The 19,655-nt window shown below is 46.2% G+C and overlaps 1 protein-coding gene across 5 annotated transcripts; it reads right to left on the minus strand.

The window, feature by feature from the left end:
* Window positions 1-721: 721 nt before the first annotated feature.
* LOC141112138 (flap endonuclease 1-B-like) lies at window positions 722-11,622 on the minus strand. Of its 5 annotated transcripts, none has more exons than XM_073604626.1 (3): window positions 11,302-11,622; window positions 5,656-5,805; window positions 722-1,919 (listed from the first exon to the last, which is right to left on the minus strand). In XM_073604626.1, the coding sequence occupies exon 3, from the start codon at window positions 1,825-1,827 to the stop codon at window positions 964-966; it is 864 nt and encodes a 287-aa protein (XP_073460727.1). In that variant the 5' UTR covers window positions 1,828-1,919; window positions 5,656-5,805; window positions 11,302-11,622; the 3' UTR covers window positions 722-963. The 5 variants fall into 5 exon arrangements, with proteins under 5 accessions (XP_073460727.1, XP_073460728.1, XP_073460725.1 ...); XM_073604627.1 differs by lacking the exon at window positions 11,302-11,622 and adding an exon at window positions 10,956-11,149; XM_073604624.1 differs by lacking the exon at window positions 5,656-5,805 and having other exon boundaries at window positions 11,302-11,621.
* Between the last annotated feature and the right edge of the window lie 8,033 nt (window positions 11,623-19,655).

The raw sequence follows: 19,655 nt of genomic DNA on the forward strand, positions 1-19,655 counted from the left end.
TGTGCTGTACAAGCTGTCCAGCTCCTGCAATAAAAATTGAGTCGGGCTGAGCCATTCACAGGAAGACTTGTATGAGGTGGACGGATAAAATCACATCATAAAATACAAAACTTCCGATGAATGGCTGAGTGTCACTCAATTCGAAATTTTGCAGAGGGACAGAAAGTTATTGCTGTGCTGCCTGGAATACATCGCTGTATACAGCTGATGGAGGACAAAATCAGGGGTGATCGGTGCGGCAGTGGGGGGGGGGGGGGAGTTACAAGCACCGATCTCCCTGTATGAATTTCAATAAAGCAGCTGAGAGCCGCTTTCGGTTGACATGCTGTGACTGGATACAACTAATCATATTGTATAGGCTATTCGGTACCATGTGATAGCTGTGGGCCAATCAAAGCTTCACAAAAGAAAGCAAGCTGTCATAAAGCATGACTGACTGTTTGTATTATAATCATGTGATCATTATGAACAATCATAGCAATCACATGATCACACCCCAGATACAGAGCTCCGTGCTCCACCATGCACAGGATGGGGGCGCACCAGTGCACGTGCCGGGCAATGTACCAGTACGTCACCTGGCACTGACTGTACCACCTTGTCTGCATGTCTAATGTCCATTTTCTAGTGCAGGCAATTAGCGGAAGCAGAAAATGGTTTAATTGTTATTAAGGTGCTTATTTTCCATTCAGCATTTGTCAAAAATTGTGAAAACACTAAATAAAATGTTTCTTAAACATTTTAATGAAAATAATATTCCAAGACATCAACACGCATAATACTCAAAGCAGAAAAACAGTTCACATCTCCAGCTCTACTAAATTCAGTCACTTATTTGCCTTTCTTAAATTTCCCTGATGGGGTGCCCGTGGTTTTTGCCTTCTTTTTGGCTGAGCCTTTAACATCAATCTCTTTCCTTTTGGTGGAGCTGATGGAACCAGTCACCTTGAAGAAGTCATCTAGTCAGCCTTGAGTACTACCATGGCGGTTCTTGGCCAGCTTCTTGGCACCATTACGGATCCGGTCCTCGTTGAACTGCTTTTCACCGCACATAAAGGCCACAAGGCCTTCGTCATCTGGGTCCTGCCACTTCAGCTCTATATCATTTAGGTCAACCACCTCAGGCTCTAAAAAAAGCTGACGAGCTTCTTTGTATAACCAGTTTTCTGGAACAGGGTACTTCTTCAGGTCTATGTTATCTAGGACCTCTTTGATGCTCCTGTGCTGTCTTATCAGTTCTATCGCTCTCTTTGGGCCAATGCCTCTGATGGTCTCACAGTAATCACAGCCTAGCAATATACAAAGATCTATAAACTGCTCTTGTGTGATTCCTGTATCCTCTAGGGCACGACTGAGGTGAAATTCCTGAATAGGCAACTTTTTGGCCTCACTAGCCATGAGATGACGGAGCAACAGTGGAGTACCAAAGGTCAATGCATCCATATCTTCAGTCGCAGCTGCATACACCTTTCCAGCTTTCACCAAAGCAGCACAGGTAGCTTCTGCCTCACATGGTGCGTCCACATATGGAATACCCATTAGGCTTAGCAGTTTCTTGCATTCCTCATTATGTTGCTTTGTGACCTTTACAAGTCTCTTGTTGAACTTTTCAATGTTCTCCACCTCTCCTGCCTCTTGGGCAGCTTCAAGTTGCTTCTCAGCCTCTGCCCTCCTTTCAGTATGTTTGGCCAGCTCACCTGACTTCAGCTGAGGAGGCTTTCCATCAAACACATACACTGGCTTGATGCCGTTCTCAACCATGCGAATTGTACGATAGAACATGCCCATCAGGTGGCTGGTGGTTTCACCTTCCTCATTCTGAAGCATATTCCCATCCTGTCGCACAGCAATAAGGAACTGGTAGCCGGGTACAAGTTAAAAGGAAAAATGAGCAGCAAAAAAATGTATTGATGCACAACCTGAAATGAAGAAGGACAGCTGTGAGAATTACAGAGGACATACATTTAGGTCAGTCTTATGTGAATACACAATGACACTCATTTCAAAACAAGAGTAACAATGAAAAAGTAAGATTACTCAGGTCCACACACTAACTTAACACACCATATACAAGTTTGGCAATGCATTGAGGGGAATTTATCAAAACTTGAGCATCCAGAATCTAAAACAGCTGTGCATGGTAACCAATCAGCTTTTAGCTTTCATTTTTAAAAGTTAAATGAACAAGTTAAAGATAGACGCTGATTGGTTGCTATGCACAACTGCTCCACTTTTGATAAACTCCCCGCCATGTGTTTGTTCAAAAACATGTGTTTCATAATTTGTTCACTACATAATGGGGAAATTAAAGATTTCTGCACAATTATAACGGTGCAAGAAACTGGCGCGAGTGACGTGCGTCACAATAACTAAGCAGATACACTTGTTTTAGGTTTATCCGTGCCACCCATACCAGTTTCTATTTCAGAATGAAACTAACTAGCACAGGGTCCACACCCAATTAACCACTTCCATACAGCGCAAATTCCAGCACTAGAAAATTACTCAGAACCTCCAAACACACACACATATATTTTTTTCTTTAGCAGAGACCCTAGGGAATAAAATGGCGGTGATTGCAACTTTTATGTCACACGGTATTTGTGCAGCAATTTTTCAAATGCGATTTTTTGTGGGAAAAAAAACACTTTCATGAATAATAAAAAATAAAATGGTAAAGTTAGCCCAATTTTTTGTATAATGGGACAGATGATGTTACGCCGAGTAAAGAGATACCTCACATGTCACGCTTTAAAATTGCGCACACTCGTGGAATGGCAACTTCGGTACTTAAAATCTCCATAGGCAACTCTTTAAAAATGTTTACAGGTTACCTGTTTAGCGTTGCAGAGGAGGTCTTGGGGTAGAATTATTGCTCTCGCTCTAATGTTCATGGTGATACCTCACGTGTGGTTTGAAGGTCGTTTACATATGTGGATGCGACCTATGTTCGCGTTCGCTTCTGCGTGCGAGCAGACGGGGGCGCTTTAATTTTTTTAACTTTATTTTTACACTTTCCCTTTAAAATGTAATTTTTTTTGATCACTTTTATTCCTATTACAAGGAATGTAAACATCCCTTGTAACAGGAATAGGGCATGACAGGTCCTCTTTTTGGAGAGATGTGGGGTCAATAAGACCCCACATCTCTCCTCCAGGCTGCAAAGCCTGAGATCAAAAAAATAAATAAAAATAAACAATCTCATTGTTTAACTTTGGCCGGCCCGGATATGATGTCATAACGTCGAGCCTGGGTCTTCAAGAGTCATAGAGACTGCTGGTGACCATCTGGCCCTCTGTTTTCTCTATGGCTAACTTCTGGTGCCAGTAGATTCCTTCTCCGGCCTGCCGATTGCACGAGCAAGCTGGTAGAAGAACCGGAGGGCAGGGGTTGGGGAGACGTCCTCTCCTGCCGCCTGCAAGACTGATCAAGCCGCTATGCTTGTTCTTACAGTGCAGGGAATCGCCGGCTGAAAAAAATGATATCTGAAAGATGCCTGTAACTGCAGGCATCATTCAGATATCCCCACTGAAAGCCCAGGACGTCATATGACGTTCTGTGGTATGGAAGTGGTTAACAAAGGGATAGTGCCAGTTTTAAATATAGAAAACTGACGCAGATCCCTACCAGACCTTACATATGGCACATCCCACACAGTGGGAGGCAGGGCAAACAGCTCTACTGCTCTGGATGTAGAAAACAGGGCAGACCTCTCCTACATAGCAAAAGAGCTTGCCCCCTTTCATAAATTAGGAGCAGCATCTTCTCCATTTTTTCAGCAACATTGGAAACTGAGATGCAAAACAATATTCCTCCTTTATTACAACAGCCGGCAGAATCAAGCTCTACCCTTACAGGTTTCATGCTAAGCCCAGGGCTTTCTCAAAAAATAAAGTGCTGTGCCTAACACAATACATGTCGGGGTAGAACTTGTTTCTGATGATTGGTCAGCAATGGCAGCTTCCATGTTCCATCAATACTTTTTTTTTTTTTAATGAAATGAAAATTGTTAGTTACCAAAACCTGTGCTGCACGGTCTGCCATTGCAGGCCTCCTTTTTAAAATGCAATTACCTGGCTATCCTGTCCATCCCCGGCTTTTTGTACTTGCTGAGTCGCTGACCTTGAACAAGCATGCAGCAACAGAGCTTCTGATCTGTAGACTTGTATTGGGGTCAGCGACTTGGTGCTGAAGTCAGAGCATCAGTATAACTGATATTTTGGGAAGAGCTCAGCAACGGACGCACATTTCCCTCTGAATAAATCTACTTGAAAGTGGAACTAAATTCAGCTGTGTGTGAGCTTTTTACATAATGAGAAATTATGCACACACTTACCTGGCATTGTGCTCTCCAGCGGTGACAGGTCAGTGCTGCAATCGTTGTCCCCGTCCTCCCCACTGGTAATTCCAGGACTCGCTTGCTCCAGTCTCAGTAAAATCCTCTCATGGTGTTTAAAGCGGAGTTCCACCCAAAAATGGAACCCCCGCTTATGCAGCCACCCCCCCCCTCCCCCGGTGTCACATTTGCCACCTTTCGTGAGGGGATCAGATACCTGTCTAATACAGGCATTTGCTCCCACTTCCGGAAATAGATCACCGCAGAATCTACGGCGATCTACGCCATGTCCGGCCCTTCCTCCCCCCGCCGTCTTCTGGAAGACACACAGGTCCCAGAAGACAGCAGGGACCAGTCAGGACATGTAGAGCGACTCGCGCATGCGCAGTAGGGAACCAGGTTGTGAAGCTGCAAGGCTTCACTTCCTGATTCCCTTACTGCAGATGGCAGTGCCTCCAACCGGGAGCCGAAGGACGGGTCAGCTTCGGGTGAGGACATCATGGGTGCCCTGGACAGGTAAGTGTCCTTATTTTAAAAGTCAGCAGCTGCAGCATTTGTAGCGACTGACTTTGATTTTTTTTTTCGGCGGAACTTCGCTTTACAGTGGAACCTTGTAAAAGAATTCTGACTCGGTTTGCAAGTATTGTCTCGCAAAACTAGCAGAATTCAAGCTAATGTGCGGTGCTGTACTGCATTTGGCCAGAGGCGCGGGGACGCTCGGAACGGTTCGGAGCCATTCGGAAATACTCCGAGTGTTTCAGAATTCAGCTGGGCTATCCCCAACTATTTCCGAGACTCTCTGGCGCCCCCCCTTACCTCTGGCAACATGCGGTATTGCATGTTATCGAAGTCAAAGCGGAACAAATTATCTTTTTTCCATTGACTTCTGTGGGGAAACTCGCTTTGATATGCGAGTGCTTTGGATTACAAGCATTTTCCCGGGACGGATTATGCTTGTAATCCAAGGTTCCACTGTATAATCTTATAGCTCATTTTCTTTCTATAGCTGCCACAGTCTGAGTACAAAAGCCTGTCCCTTTGTCAGCAGCTGCAGAAAAGCCCCTTGCCCGGTGCATGGAAGCTGTGGTCTCTCTGCAGCTAACACAAACCCTAATGAGTCACAGCTAGAGCTTTCCAATCAGCAAAGAGCATTGCAGAACTAGAAGTTTAATTCAGCATTGAGCGTGACAGACCTCTACAGAGAGCATGGGTCCTTCTTGTAGTATACTGGCAAGGGACTGGATTTTCTACTCTGACTGCTTTACAGTGGAATTAAATGCATCAATTTAGCAGTTAAAACAAAAAAAAAACAACTTTACATTCAAGGCTTGCCAGGAACGTAACTGTCATATTTGCTTGTGTTCTTAACCAAACTGTCAAACCATCAAATGCCTGGTGTCATAACTGATCACATGCGCAGCGCCAGGGCAGTTGCAGATCAAACAAAGGCCAAGATGCAGCTTCCTTTGCTGAAAAGGAAAAAATTCAGTTTAGCCTTAGGCCCCAGTCACACCTGCCCATCGTGCTAAAGTGCATTTTGTTCAGCGCATTCTTTGCAGGACTTGAATGGGCCATCTTACATGCACCAAAGAAGCTCACACACCTTTTTGGGCAAAGAGCTTTATTTTTTGTTAACCCCTTCCCGTTGGTCGCATTCAGGTCATGTGACCGCTGTGATTGGCTGTCACATGATCGCAAAGCTCCCGATCGCAAGCATGCATCAGGAGCTTTCCAGTAACTGCATGCTACTGTGCAGGGCTGCATATACGTGGCCGCTTGGCACAAAGGCCCACAAGCTGAGAGGCTGCATATGTGCATTCGGCCAGCATGAATAAGTGTCTCTTATAAAAAGAAAACCCCTCTCTCCCCTCCACCACATATGTCTATGTTAGCTATTGTTGTACCCATAGCACAGCCCAGAAACAATAGTGCACATTTTACTTTTTTGTTTGTCCTACCTAAAATGCACTGACACCAACTAAAAAAAAAATCCTGCCCAAAATATATCGACCTTGACCCTTACTAAACCCAAACACTAACCTACATCAAACCTTGAAAGACACATAGGGGTTGATTTACTAAAGGCAAATACAGGTTGTGCTTTCCCAAGTGCAGTTACACTCTGCAAGTTGCAGTTGCTCCAGAGCTTAGTATGAGGCAAAGCTTTAATTTGCAAAGAATACCCAATCACATGCAAAGAAAGAAAAAAAAAACAACTATTTTTGCTTGCTCACGATTGGCTGATGGAAGTCAGCAGAGCTTCGGCTCATTTACTAGGCTTTGGAGCAATTGCACTTTGCGAAGTGCAGTCTATTTGCCTGTAGTAAATCAACCCCTATGCATCTTTCATCTCCATTCACAGAAAGAAAAACACAGTGACTGATCACAGTGGTAGCCAATTAGAGTCTACCACAACAATAAGGTGACCCAGAATCTGGAGTTGCGGGTCCTAGGGGGTTCTCTTGAGACCCCGATCTCTGTGTGACACAAAGACAGATCCGCATATATGCGGCCCCATGGCAAAAAGTGCAGTCCGCTTATACGTGTTCCATCGGCGTGAAATGGGTAACCTAAAAGAAAACCTTCTAAATGCAGCTCCCTCACCCCATACTAACCAGAGTCTGATCTTGATCCAGCAATGTACACAAGAGTAGCGGCACTCTACCTCCTCATTGATTTAGAAACAGCAATGGGAGCCATTGGCTGTCAATCACATCCAGTGAGGAGAGAGTGGGGTTGGGCTGAGCTGTGCTCTGTGTGTGTCTATGGACCAACGTAGCAGCTTACTATGGGGGTACTCAGCGGGGGGGGGGGGGGGGGGGGGAGCAAGGATCACAGAATAGAAACCGAAGAAGAGGGGAATCCGGGCTACTCTGTACAAAAACCACTGCGCAGTGCAAGTAAGTATAACGTGTTTAATATATATTTTTTATTATGGGCTTACTTAACATTAAAGGGGTTGTAAACCCTTGTGTTTTTTCACCTCATGGCATTCTATGCATTAAGGTGAAAAACCTTCTTTACTGCAGGAGCACCCCCTTATACTTACCTGACCCCTGAAATTCGCGAAACGGGAACGAGCACACCAGCTCCGGTTGGTGTCTCATGTCTTGATTGAATAGATTGATAGTAGGGGTGCAACGGATCAAAAAACTCACGGATCGGATCGATCCTTGGATCAGAGTCACGGATCGGATCATTTTCAGATCAGCAAAAAAAACAAAACACACAAATCTTGTTACACCCACCGGAGTTTTAGATTTAAAAGCTATTTTCAACACAAAACCGAGCTTATATGCATAAATACAGTATTTGTAGATCGGACAGACTGTTTAGATGTTAAATTTTAAAAGCAACAGCAAACCTGCTGACCTTACATGGTTGCTAATGTGACAGAACAGCTCTGATTTTCACATTTAACATTAAATGTGAAAATCAGAGGTGTTCTGTCACATTAGCAACCATGTAAGTTCAACAGGTTTGCTGTTGCTTTTAAAGTTTAACATCTAAACAGTCTGTCCGATCTACAAATACTGTATTTATGCATATAAGCTCGGTTTTGTGTTGAAAATAGCTTTTAAATCTAAAACTCCGGTGGGTGTAGCAAGATGTCTGCTTGCCCCCTTCTCACTCTATCATTACTGTACTGTGCAGGAGTGTGGGGTGTAGCAAGATGGCGGCAACGAAACGTCACTTCCTGACGAGACAGCGGCCGCTTCCGGGTGTACCAAGATGGCCGCTGCCCCAGAGCTAGGCCGAAGCCGCGGCCTTTCCTATGGTGTGCAACGGATCGTTGCTGATCCGTACGGATCAACCTCCGCGGATCGGCACACCTGCGATCCGCGGAAGTTGATCCGTACGGATCAGCAACGATCCGTTGCACCCCTATCCTTACCCCTAAATAAAGGAAACATCATAATAATGTATGTCATACCCTGCGCAACTCCACAAAGGTAGGTAACAAAGCATTTATCAGAGGCAAACCACTGCATGTCAGGCCAGGGCTCTAAGACACTGGTCTCCAAACTGCAGCCTGGGGGTCGGATGTGGCTCTTTGCCTGTCTTTATCAGGCCCCGTGGGCCCTATTCCTCCCACTGACACCAATAATGTAGCATCATTCCTCTCAATGACAACAATGTGATGCTATTCCTCCCACCAACATCAATATGACGCACTATTCCTCCCACTGGCACTAAAAATAGGGCACTTAAAGCGTTTGTTAAGTCTAATTTGCAAGTAACTGCCAAACCCTCTATTAGAGCCTGGCATACCACACTATGGAAGTTATTTAAAAAAACAAATGTTCTAAATACCTATTTACAGCTGTCTTCAGGCCGGTCACATGACTCATGGCCGCTTTACAGCTACGAGACAGGGCTTCTGCGGGAGGAGCAGAGCAGCCATGTGATCTCCCCAGCTGGCGCTCGGCTCCTCCCACAGAAGCCCTGTCTCGTAGCTGTAAAGTGGCCACGAGTCATGTGATGGGCCTGAAGAAAGCTGTAAATAGGTATTTAGAACACTTGTTTTTTTACATAACTTCCATAGTGTGGTATGCCAAGCTTTAATAGAGGGTCTGGCGGTGACAATTTTAGGTTTTTAATTTTTGACAATAGCGGCGGGGGGGAGGGGACAAAGAGAGGGAGATGACAGGCAGGAAGGAGGGGGTGAGGGGGAGAGAGGAGAGCAGAGGGGATAGCAGCGTATGACGGAGGGACGCACTCTGACCACGGTGGTCAGGGCTCAGTAGCCCTTGTTATTGTGGTCAGTAAAGAGGGGGCATACAGGAAGTGGCAGGTTGAGGGAGGTTTTTTTTTTTCTTTACAGTTTAGAGGGGGGAAGATTACACAGCACAAGCACTGTGCTGTTTAACCGCTTGCCGACCAACCACCGTCTTTATACTGCAGCAGGTCGGCACGATCCCGCGAGCCGTTGTAGCTGTACGTCGGCTCCTTTACCTCACTGCGGGGGTGCCAATGCGCGTGGCCAGCGGTCGCGATGACCGGCGGCCACACGCGATCGTGGGCACGAGAGCCAGAACAGGGATGTGTGTGTATAAACACACACATCCCTGTTCTGTGAGCTGAGGAGAGACAGATCGTGAGTTCCTACTAGCTAGGAACAGCGATCTGTCATCTCCTATAGTCAGTCCCCTCCCCCTACAGTTCGAACACACACTAGGGAACACAGTTAACCCCTTCCCTGCCAGTGACATTTACACAGTAATCAGTGCATTTTTATAGTACTGATCGTTGTATAATTGTCCCAAAAATGTGTAAAAGTGTCCGATGTGTCTGCTGTAATGTCGCAGTCCCGATAAAAATCCCAGATCGCCGCCATTACTAGTAAAAAAAAATAATAATAAAAATGCCATAAATCTATCCCCTATTTTGTAGACGCTATAACTTTTGCGCAAACCAATCAATATATGCTTCATGCAATTTTTATTACCAAAAATAGGTAGAAGAATACATATCGGCCTAAACCGAGGAAAACAAATAGCTTTTTTTAAAAAAACTGGGGATATTTATTATAGCAAAAAGTACAAAATATTGTGTTTTTATCAAAATTGTCGCACTTTTTTGTTTATACTGCAAAAAATAAAAACCGCAGAGATGATTAAATGCCACCAAAAGAAAGCTCTATTTGTGGGAAAAAAAAGAATGCCAATTTTGTTTGGGTACATTGCGCGATCGTGCAATTCTCAGTTAAAGCGACACAGTGCCTTATCGCAAAAATGGCCTGGTCATTGAGCAGCCAAATCTTCCGGTGCTGAAGTGGTTAATCAGCTTTAAGGGACCAGGATGTGTATTTTTTTTTTTGTGTTGACAAACACTTTAACTTCCCACTGACAACAAAAGGGCAATATTCCTCCCACTGACACCAGTGATGGGGCACTATTCCTCCCACTGACACCAGTGATGGGGTACCATTCTTCCCCTGACACCAATGAGGGGCACCATTCCTCCCACCTTCACCAACAATGGGGCACCATTCTTCCCACTGACACCAGTGATGAGACACTATTCCTCCCACTGACACCAGCGATGGGCCAATATTCTTTCCCCTGACACCAATGAGGGGCACCATTCTTCCCATTGCCACCAACAATAGGGCACTTAAGATTTCTGTCACTGATACCAATGATGGCATTGCTTACTTTAAATGACATTAATAACTGGTATTATTTTTTTATTTTTTTCAAAGGATGTAGACCAGTGGTCTCCAAACTGTGGCCCAGAGGTGGCCCTTTGTTTGCCTTTATCTGGCCCCTGGGGCTCTATTCCTCCCACTGACACAAATAACGTGGCACCATTCCTCCCAATGACAACAACAATGTGACACTATTCCTCCCACTGACACTAAAAATAGGGCACTCTACTTCCCACTAACACCTACAATGGGGCACCATTCCTTCCACTGACACCAGTGATGAGGCACTATTCCTCTCACTGACATCAGTCATGGGGCACCATTCTTCCCCCGACACCAATGAGGGGCACTATTCCTCCCTCTGCCACCAACAATGGGACACTATTTCTCCCACTGACACCAATGATGACATTGCTTACTCTCACTGACGCCAGGATTATCAGATTATAATAGACCACACCTACTTACCTGTTTTTTAAAGGATGTAGACCAGTGGTCTCCAAAATGTGGCCCAGGGCTGGAGGTGGTCTTTGGGGCTCTATTCCCCCCACTGACACCAATAATGTGGCACCATTCCTCTCAATGACAATGATATGACACAATTCCTCCCACCAACACCAATAAGGTGCACTATTCCTCCCACTAACGCTAAAAATAGGGCACTGTACCTCTCACTGACATCAGGAGGGGGGAGGGGGAGGAGGAGGAGGAGAAGAAGAAGAAGGAGGAGGGGAGGAAGAGAGATGAGGGTGCTGTGTGAGGAGTAGAGATGGAAGGTCTGTGGTAAGTTGTCCCCGCTCCTCCCTCTACTTACAGACTGATAAACATGCTCTTCTTCCTCCTCCAGTCACCTGACAAGGGGATAGAATAAGTGAGAACGTGCACAGACTTCCCTCACTGTACAGCGGCGCTCTCTATTGCCACCTGCAGGCTGGAGGGTGAAGAGCGCCGAATCCTCTCCAGCAATCCGTCTTCTCCCGTCACAGGACATTATGACCGAGCGACGTCAGAGACAGCGCGCGCCCCGTGCGGGGGGGTCACGGGGGGCGGACGGATAACGGTTATACCGGCACGAGAGGGCTGAGCGGCGCCATTTTCTTCCGTGCGTTAGCAGCGACAGGACGTGTCTCTGATCGGCTATCGTCACAGAAGAAAAACAGCGCCCTACAGCGCATTTATCGGTGATTACACCCCAAGCTTTTCCATCGGTGATATAGTAAGTGTCATTATCAGTGATTATAACCTTACAATGAGATCGGGTCCGGTGTCGGGATGTGTGTGTGTGGTGGGGGGGCAATAGAGAGCTGCACCCCTCTTGTGCTGTAATGATCTGTCAGTGTTTTCTCTCCTCCTTTCTGGTTTGAGGGAAGAGAAATCACTTTTTACACTCAGGATCAGAGCTTCTCCTCTGTTAGTACTTCCAATCAGTGCCGCCAATCAGTGCTTCCAGTTAGTGCCAACCAGTGCCACCTGTCAGAGCTTCCAATCAGTGTCAATGAGTGCCAGTCAGTGCTTTCAATCAGTGCCACCTGTCAGTGCCAGTCAGTAAAAAACAGTGCCACCTGTCAGTGCCGCTTATCAGTGCCAACCAATGCCACCTATTAGTGCCCATGAGTGCCGCCTATCAGTGCCAATCAAGGCTTCCAATCATTGCCACCAGTCAGTGCCCATCCTTGCTGCCTAACAGTGCCCATCAGAAATTCCAATCACTGCTTTCAATCAGTGCTGCCTATCAGTGCTCATCAGTGTTGACTATCAGTGTTGACTATCGGTGTGGTCTATCATTGCCCATCAGTGCTGCCAATCAGTGCCACTAAATGCTGTCAATCAGTGCCCATCAGTGGAGCCTATCAGTACTGCCAATCAGTGCCCATCAGTGGTGCCTATCAGTACCAATCAGTGCCCATCAGTGGTGCCTATCAGTACCAATCAGTGCCCATCAGTGGTGCCTATCAGTACCAATCAGTGCCCATCAGTGGTGCCTATCAGTACCAATCAGTGCTGCCAATCAGTGCCCATCAGTGCAGGGATGGGATGATGAACTCAGCAGACAGGCACATTTTCCATGGGAGGGCCGGCCTGGTGGGGCACAACTGAAATCTGTTGATGTTTACCAACCAGCTCCTGTACATATACGTCGGCGATTTGAAGGTGGATATCTCGGTAACGGCAGCAGCTGCTTCCACAACCGAGGTATCCATCTTTTCAGGAGCCGGTCGTGTTTCCGATAATGGTGGTCTCTGCAGTGGATTCGCTGCTAGATCACCGTTATTGGTGGCGGGAGAGGTGCCACCCCCTCCCGCCGCTCTCCCGCGCCGTCCTCCGCCGGTAGCAGCGGAGGCGATCGGGACCTGTCATGTCCGTGGTATGGAGACAAGTGGGGGGAAGATGGCCCCCACCGTCTCCATACCATAGGAGGGTGGAAGGGACGTCATAACATCAGCTCCACACATACGTCTTAAAGGCATATTTTTTTGTTGTCATTTTTTTTTTTTTGGTTTTGCATTTAAGTCCAAATATGAGATCTGAGGACTTTTTGACCCCAGATCTCATATTTAAGAGGACCTGTCATGCTTTTTTTCTATTACAAGGGATGTTTACATTCCTTGTAATAGGAATAAAAGTGATCCAAAATTTTTTTTTTTAATAAAAAACAGTGAAAAAATAAATAAAATAAAGTAAAATAAATAAGAAAAAAAAACAATTTTTTTAAAGCGCCCCCGTCACGAGCTCGTGCGCAGAAGCGAACGCATACATGAGTAGCGCCCGCATATGAAAACGGTGGTCAAACCACACATGTGAGGTATCGCCACGACCGGTAGAGCGAGAGCAATAATTATAGCCCTAGACCTCCTCTGTAACTCAAAACATGCAACCTTTAGAATTTTTTAAACGTCGCCTATGGAGATTTTTAAGGGTAAAAGTTTGACGCCATTCCACGAGCGGGCGCAATTTTGAAGCGTGACATGTTGGGTATAAATTTACTTGGCATAACATTATATTTCACAATATTAAAAAAATTGGGCTAACTTTACTGTTGTCTTATTTTTTTATTCAAAAAAGTGAAATTTTTCCAAAAAAGTGCGCTTATAAGACCGCTGCGCAAATACGGTGCAAAAAAAGTATTGCATTGACCACCATTTTATTCTCTAGGGTGTTAGAACCCCCAAACATTATATATTGTTTTTTTCTAAGTAATTTTCTAGCAAAAAAACTGTTTTTAAACATGTAAACACCTAAAATCCAAAATGAGGCTAGTCAAGTGGTCCTTAAGTGGTTAATGCCACATGCTGATCTTTAGACCCCTTTCACACTGGGGCGGTTTGCAGGCGCTATTGCGCTAAAAATAGCACCTGCAAACCGACCCGAAAGTGCCGCTGCTTTGTCTCCAGTGTGAAAGCCCCGGGGCATTCAATGGGGCAGCGCGGCTATACTGCCGGCAAAGCACCTCTGCAGAGGCTCTTTGCGTTGGTTTTTAACCCTTTCTCGGCCGCTAGCAGGGGGTAAAACCGCCCCGCTAGCGGCCGAATACCGACGGTAAAGCTTTACCGCCAACGCCGCCCCAGTGTGAAAGGGGCCTTAGTATATTAAGTAATCACCACACTACTATTTACAATAAACTACTGGAGGTAAAATAAAAAAGTGTCAGGGAAAGGTCTGCCGCTAAGCACTGTTATGTGTTCCACACCACAAAAAAAAAAAAAAAAAGTGCAGCGCTAACTTACTGATCAATAATTTACCAATAATGGTAGAACCCTCCAATGTATGGAAATCTCAATAAACTTCAATGTTACCACAATACCGGTCTCTATGATATGTAACTTCACATATAATACACATCACACTGAAAATAAGACATACATTACAAACTTAGCAGGGATGGTGGAAACCCCTCCTATAGATATTTGGCATACAGATTAACCTCAAGTGCAACAACTTTTTAGTTGGGAGGTTCCCACCATTATAGCACTTTGGAATTTTTATTTTTTAGATTGTTACACTTAATTTTATATGTTTTAGTTACTATTATAATGTGAATTTTTGCACTTGAAGTTAATTTTCCATCACCCTTGCTAAGTCCATGTCTTTATGGACCTTGCTTTGTGCTCTGGTGTGCAGTCATGTTGGAACAGGAAGGGGCCGTCCCCAAACTGTTCCCACAAAGCTGGGAGCATGAAATTGTCCAAAATGTCTTGGTATGCTGACGCCTTAAGAGTTTCCTTCACTGGAACTAAGGGACCAATCCCAACCCCTGAAAAACAACCCCACACCATAATCCCCCCTCCACCAAATAATTTGGACCAGTGCACAAAGCAATGTCCATAAAGACATGGGTGAGCGAGTTTGGGGTGGAGGAACTTGACTGGCCTGCACAGATTCCTGACCTCAACCCGATAGAACACCTTTGGGATGAATTAGAGCCGAGACTGCGAGCCAGGCCTTCTCATCCAATATCAGCGCCTGACCTCACAAATGCGCTTCTGGAAGAATGGTCAAATTCCCATAGACACACTCCTAAACCTTGTGGACAGCGTTCCCAGAAGAGTTGAAGCTGTTATAGCTGCAAAGGGTGGGCAACTCAATATTGAACCCTACGGACTAAGACTGGGATGCCTTTAAAGTTCATATATATATATATATATATATATATATATATATACACACACACACACGCGTATTTGAGCTTTGGGGTGCACACCCTAATGCAATAGGTTGCGCACGCCTATGGACGGCAGGTAGGAGAAGCTGCCATAAGGACACAATAGTAAGGCACTGAGGTATAGTGACAAAGTATAACCTAAACTGAATGAGTAAAAATACAAAATGTACTTTATTATATATCAAATGATAAATGTAATGTAACCAGGGGCGGACTGGCCATGCCCGAGGGCCCGGGACCAGTAGAGGCCCCATGAGAGTCTCCTGGGCTGGTATCTTTATTGGGTCACCACTTGCCCGCTGTAAATCTCCCCTCAAATGTGACAGCTCCTGTGTTTTTATCCGGCTCGGACCGGACGGGCGTCCTTATATACAGGGGGCTGCATAGAGCATGCGCGGTCACAGTGATCCTTTCTGGTTGGACCAAAAGCAGCTTGCCTGCTGACATAGATGCTGCCCCCTGCTGCCTCTCACTCACCAATGGGGGCACAGGGATCCCTGCAAGGGGGCACAGAGATCCTCACCAGGGGGCACACACTACCCAATGGGGCACAGGGATCCCTTCCAGTGGGCACAGAGATCCCCGCCTGGGGGCAAAACACTATCAAGTGGGGGCACAGAGATCCACGCCATGGGGGCACACACACTACTAAGTGGGGGGTAGAGAGATCCCTGACGGGGGGCACACACTACCTAGTGGGGGCACAGAGATCCCCACCAGGGGGCACACACTACCCAATGGGGTCAGAGAGATCCCTGACGGGGGGCAAAACTACCCAGTGGGGACACAGAGGTCCCCATCAGGGGACACACACTACCCAATGGGGGCACAGAGATCCCCCACCAGGGGGGCACACATTGCCGATAGTAGGTAGTATAGTGTGTGCGCGTGGGGGGGTATAGTGGTTCTGGTATGTTCCAAGAGTAGGGTGTATAGGGGGGGTCTGTTGTTACCTAATTGTGGGAGGTACAATGGTTCTGTTGTTATCTAGGAGTAGGGGGTATAGTGGTTATGGTGTCATCTAGGAGTAGGGGGTATAGAGGGGTCTGGGGTTAGCTAAGAGTGGGGGGCATAGAATCCCACCTCCCAACTCACATCCCACCCCAATTCCCCCTCCTAACAAAAATCTGCTCCCCCCCCCCCCCAATTCTTCCTGCTAGCACAAATCCTTCCAATCACTTCTTCTAAAACAGATCCCCCTCCTCAATCCCCCTCCTAGCACAAATTCCCCCCAATCCCTCCTCCCAGCTCAAGCCCCCTTAGCAGAATTTTTCACCCCCTCTCCTAGCACATACATTCACCCAATGGCCCCTCCTGGCTCAAATCCCCCCAAACTCTCCACCTAGCACATACACTCCATATGCGTTCCAACACTGTTGTTTCGTCAGCTTAGGCGACCCGTCAGAATGTGTAACAGAAGTGACGTTCCGTCTCCACCATCTTGCTACACCCCACACTCCTCCATAGTAAGGATACACTGAGAAGGGGAAAGAGGACATCTTGTTACACCCACCGGAGTTTTGCATTTTACACTTATTTGTAACAGTAAAGTGAGTTTATATAGTGAAATACAATTCTTAGAACTCCGTCTGACTGGTTAGATGTTACATTTTGAAAGCAGTGAACTTCTGTTAGATTAGCAAACCTATGACATAAGCAGGCTTGACGCTGCTTTTAAAATTCAACATCTAACGAGTCAGACGGAATTGTAAGTACTGTATTTCACTAGATAAACTCACTTTACTGCTAAAAAACTAAGTGTAAAATGCAAGACAGAGAAGGGGGAGACTTCAGTCACAGACAGGGATGGATGGTGAGCTCACTCACCCCTTGGCAGTCAGCACCTCTCATCCAGACGTATCTGAGGCTGCTGGACTTCAAATTTCCGGCCCCCACTTTCCTATTCTGAGGCACATCCCTGGGGATTGGAGTGTGGGCAGACACAGAGGGGTAGGGGCGGGAGGAAGAGAAGCAGATCGAGCCCTCTCTCCTCTCCTGTCTATATGTGGGGGGAACTGTTAGTGCTGGCTTTGGGCAGTGTGAAAGAGAGTGTAACAGACACAGCTTAGACAACTGCAGCCAGCAACTGCTGGGAGGCCATAGTCCAGTCTGAATTATGTGTCCGGGTTTGTCCGGGTGAATCCCGGACAAGTGGCAACCCTAGTGCAGCTACAGGCATCTTTCAGATATTGTATTGGCGATTCCCTACACCAGGGATATTCAACTTGCAGACCTCCAGCTGTTGCAGAACTACAAGTCCCATGAGGCATAGCAAGACTCTGACAGCTCAAGCATGACACCCAGAGGCAGAAGCATGATGGGACTTGTAGTTTTGCAACAGCTGGAGGTCCGCTCATTGCATATCCCTGCCCTACACCATAAGAACAATCATAGCGGCTGTTCCGCCACTTGATCGTTCTTATGGACGTCACCCCCCTCCCGCCGCCCTCCAGTGCTTCTACCAACTCACCGCTGCCATCGGTGAGCCGGAGAACAGATCCACCGGCCCCGGATGTCTACCATAGAGATTTCCAGCGAACCAGATGGTCGCCGGAGTCTCTATGATCGTTTAGAGGCCGGGTGCGATGTTATGACATCACGCCCGGCCTCTGCATTCAAACAAACGGCGCCACCTCGGCTGGGAAGCTGAGATCGTTTTTTGTTTTTTTTTTATTTCAGCCATCCCAGCCTAGAGGTGAGATGTGGGGTCTTATTGACCCCATATCTCACTGTAAAGAGGACCTGTCATGCCATATTCCTATTACAAGGGATGTTTACATCCCTTGTAATAGGAATAAAAGTGATCCTAATTTTTTTTTTTTTAAAGTGTCAAACTAAAAAATCTAAAGTAAAATTAACAATAAAAAAAAATAAAAAATAAAGTGCCCCTGTCCCTGTGTGCTCACATGCAGAAGCGAATGCATACGTAAGTCCCGCCCACATATGAAAACAGTGTTCAAATCACACGTGTGAGGTGTCGCCGTGAACCTTAGAGCGAGAGCAATAATTCTAGCCCTGGACATCCTCTGTAACTCAAAACATAACCAGTAAAAAATTTTAAAGCGTCGCTTATGGGGATTTTTAAATATCGAAGTTTGGCGCAATTCCACGAGCGTGTGCAATTTTGGAGCGTGACATGTTAGGTATCTGTTTACTCAGCTTAACTTCATCTTTCACATTATACCCAGCATAGGGGAAAATAGAAGTGGCACTGTGCAGGGTCCACACATACAGAATAAGAAGAGATATTGAGAATTATGCCCATCATACCCAGCCATTAAAATGATAATAGTACAGTTTAATTACATGTAAAATCTATGAAATGATATAAAATGTATTTGGTACAGTGTTACATGACTGAGGTATTCCTTCCCAGTCAAAGTTTTCAGGCTTAAAAAGTGTCAGCTGGTATGAGGTGTGTGATGTCACAGTGGGCTGCAAACCGGTTCAAACCAGACTGCAGTTGTTTCAAAACATTCCTGCACTGGAAGCTGACCGAGTCACATTGTGTCTCCTGGGATTATTATAGTTTTTTATTCAAATATATTGCTATGTTACTATTATTGTACATATTACTATTTATGATTAATATTTAACATTTTTAGTTTTTTTTCAGGTACACCGGCATCAGTCACCACCACCATGCCACGAGCTTCACGACGTCGGTCCCGTGGAAGGCGATCCCGTCAGGAGGGCGGAGAGGAGCCAATTGCACACCGGACAAGAGGACAACTTCGGAGGAGACAACACCCAGCGCCACAGAGTCCACCGGCAATGGAGCAGCCTACCTGTTCCATTTGCCTCGGTGAGTATAATGCAGAGGACACCCGAACATTACCATGTTCTCACATGTTCCATTCTGCTTGTATTAACAGATGGCTTCGACAAACCCCAACTTGTCCTGTCTGCCGGGCATTTGCTCCACCAAATGAAGAACCCGTCTTGCAGATTCGTGTTGTCGCGAGGATTGATGAAAATGGAGGCATCCAAATGGTTTTCTTGTAATGTACAGTTTACCACTCATGCCTCAAAAACAACATGGGGCAAAGTACAGTATACCAATATGTATGTTTTTTTTATATTTCCTGCTTAGAGCCCTTTCACACTGGGGCGGGCGTCAGCAGCGGCGCTTTACCGTCGGTATGCGGCCGATAGCGGGGTGGTTTTACCCCCCGCTAGCGGCCGAGAAATGGTTAAAAACCACTGCAAAGCGCCTCTGCAGAGGCGCTTTGCCGGCGGTATAGCCGCGCCGTCCCATTGATTTCAATGGGAAGGAGCGGTATACACTCCGCTCCTTCACCGCTCCGAAGATGCTGCTAGCAGGACTTTTTTTACCGTCCTGCCAGCGCATCGCTCCAGTGTGAAAGCCCTCGGGGCTTTCACACTGGAATGAAAGTAGCGGCACTTTCGGGTCGGTTTGCAGGCGCTATTATTAGCGCAATAGCGCCTGCAAACCGCCCCAGTGTGAAAGGACCCTTATAGTATATAATGCCAGGAAAAAAAAATAT

The sequence above is a fragment of the Aquarana catesbeiana genome, linkage group LG11 (genome assembly GCF_042186555.1).
Source record: "Aquarana catesbeiana isolate 2022-GZ linkage group LG11, ASM4218655v1, whole genome shotgun sequence".
NCBI lineage: Eukaryota > Metazoa > Chordata > Amphibia > Anura > Ranidae > Aquarana > Aquarana catesbeiana.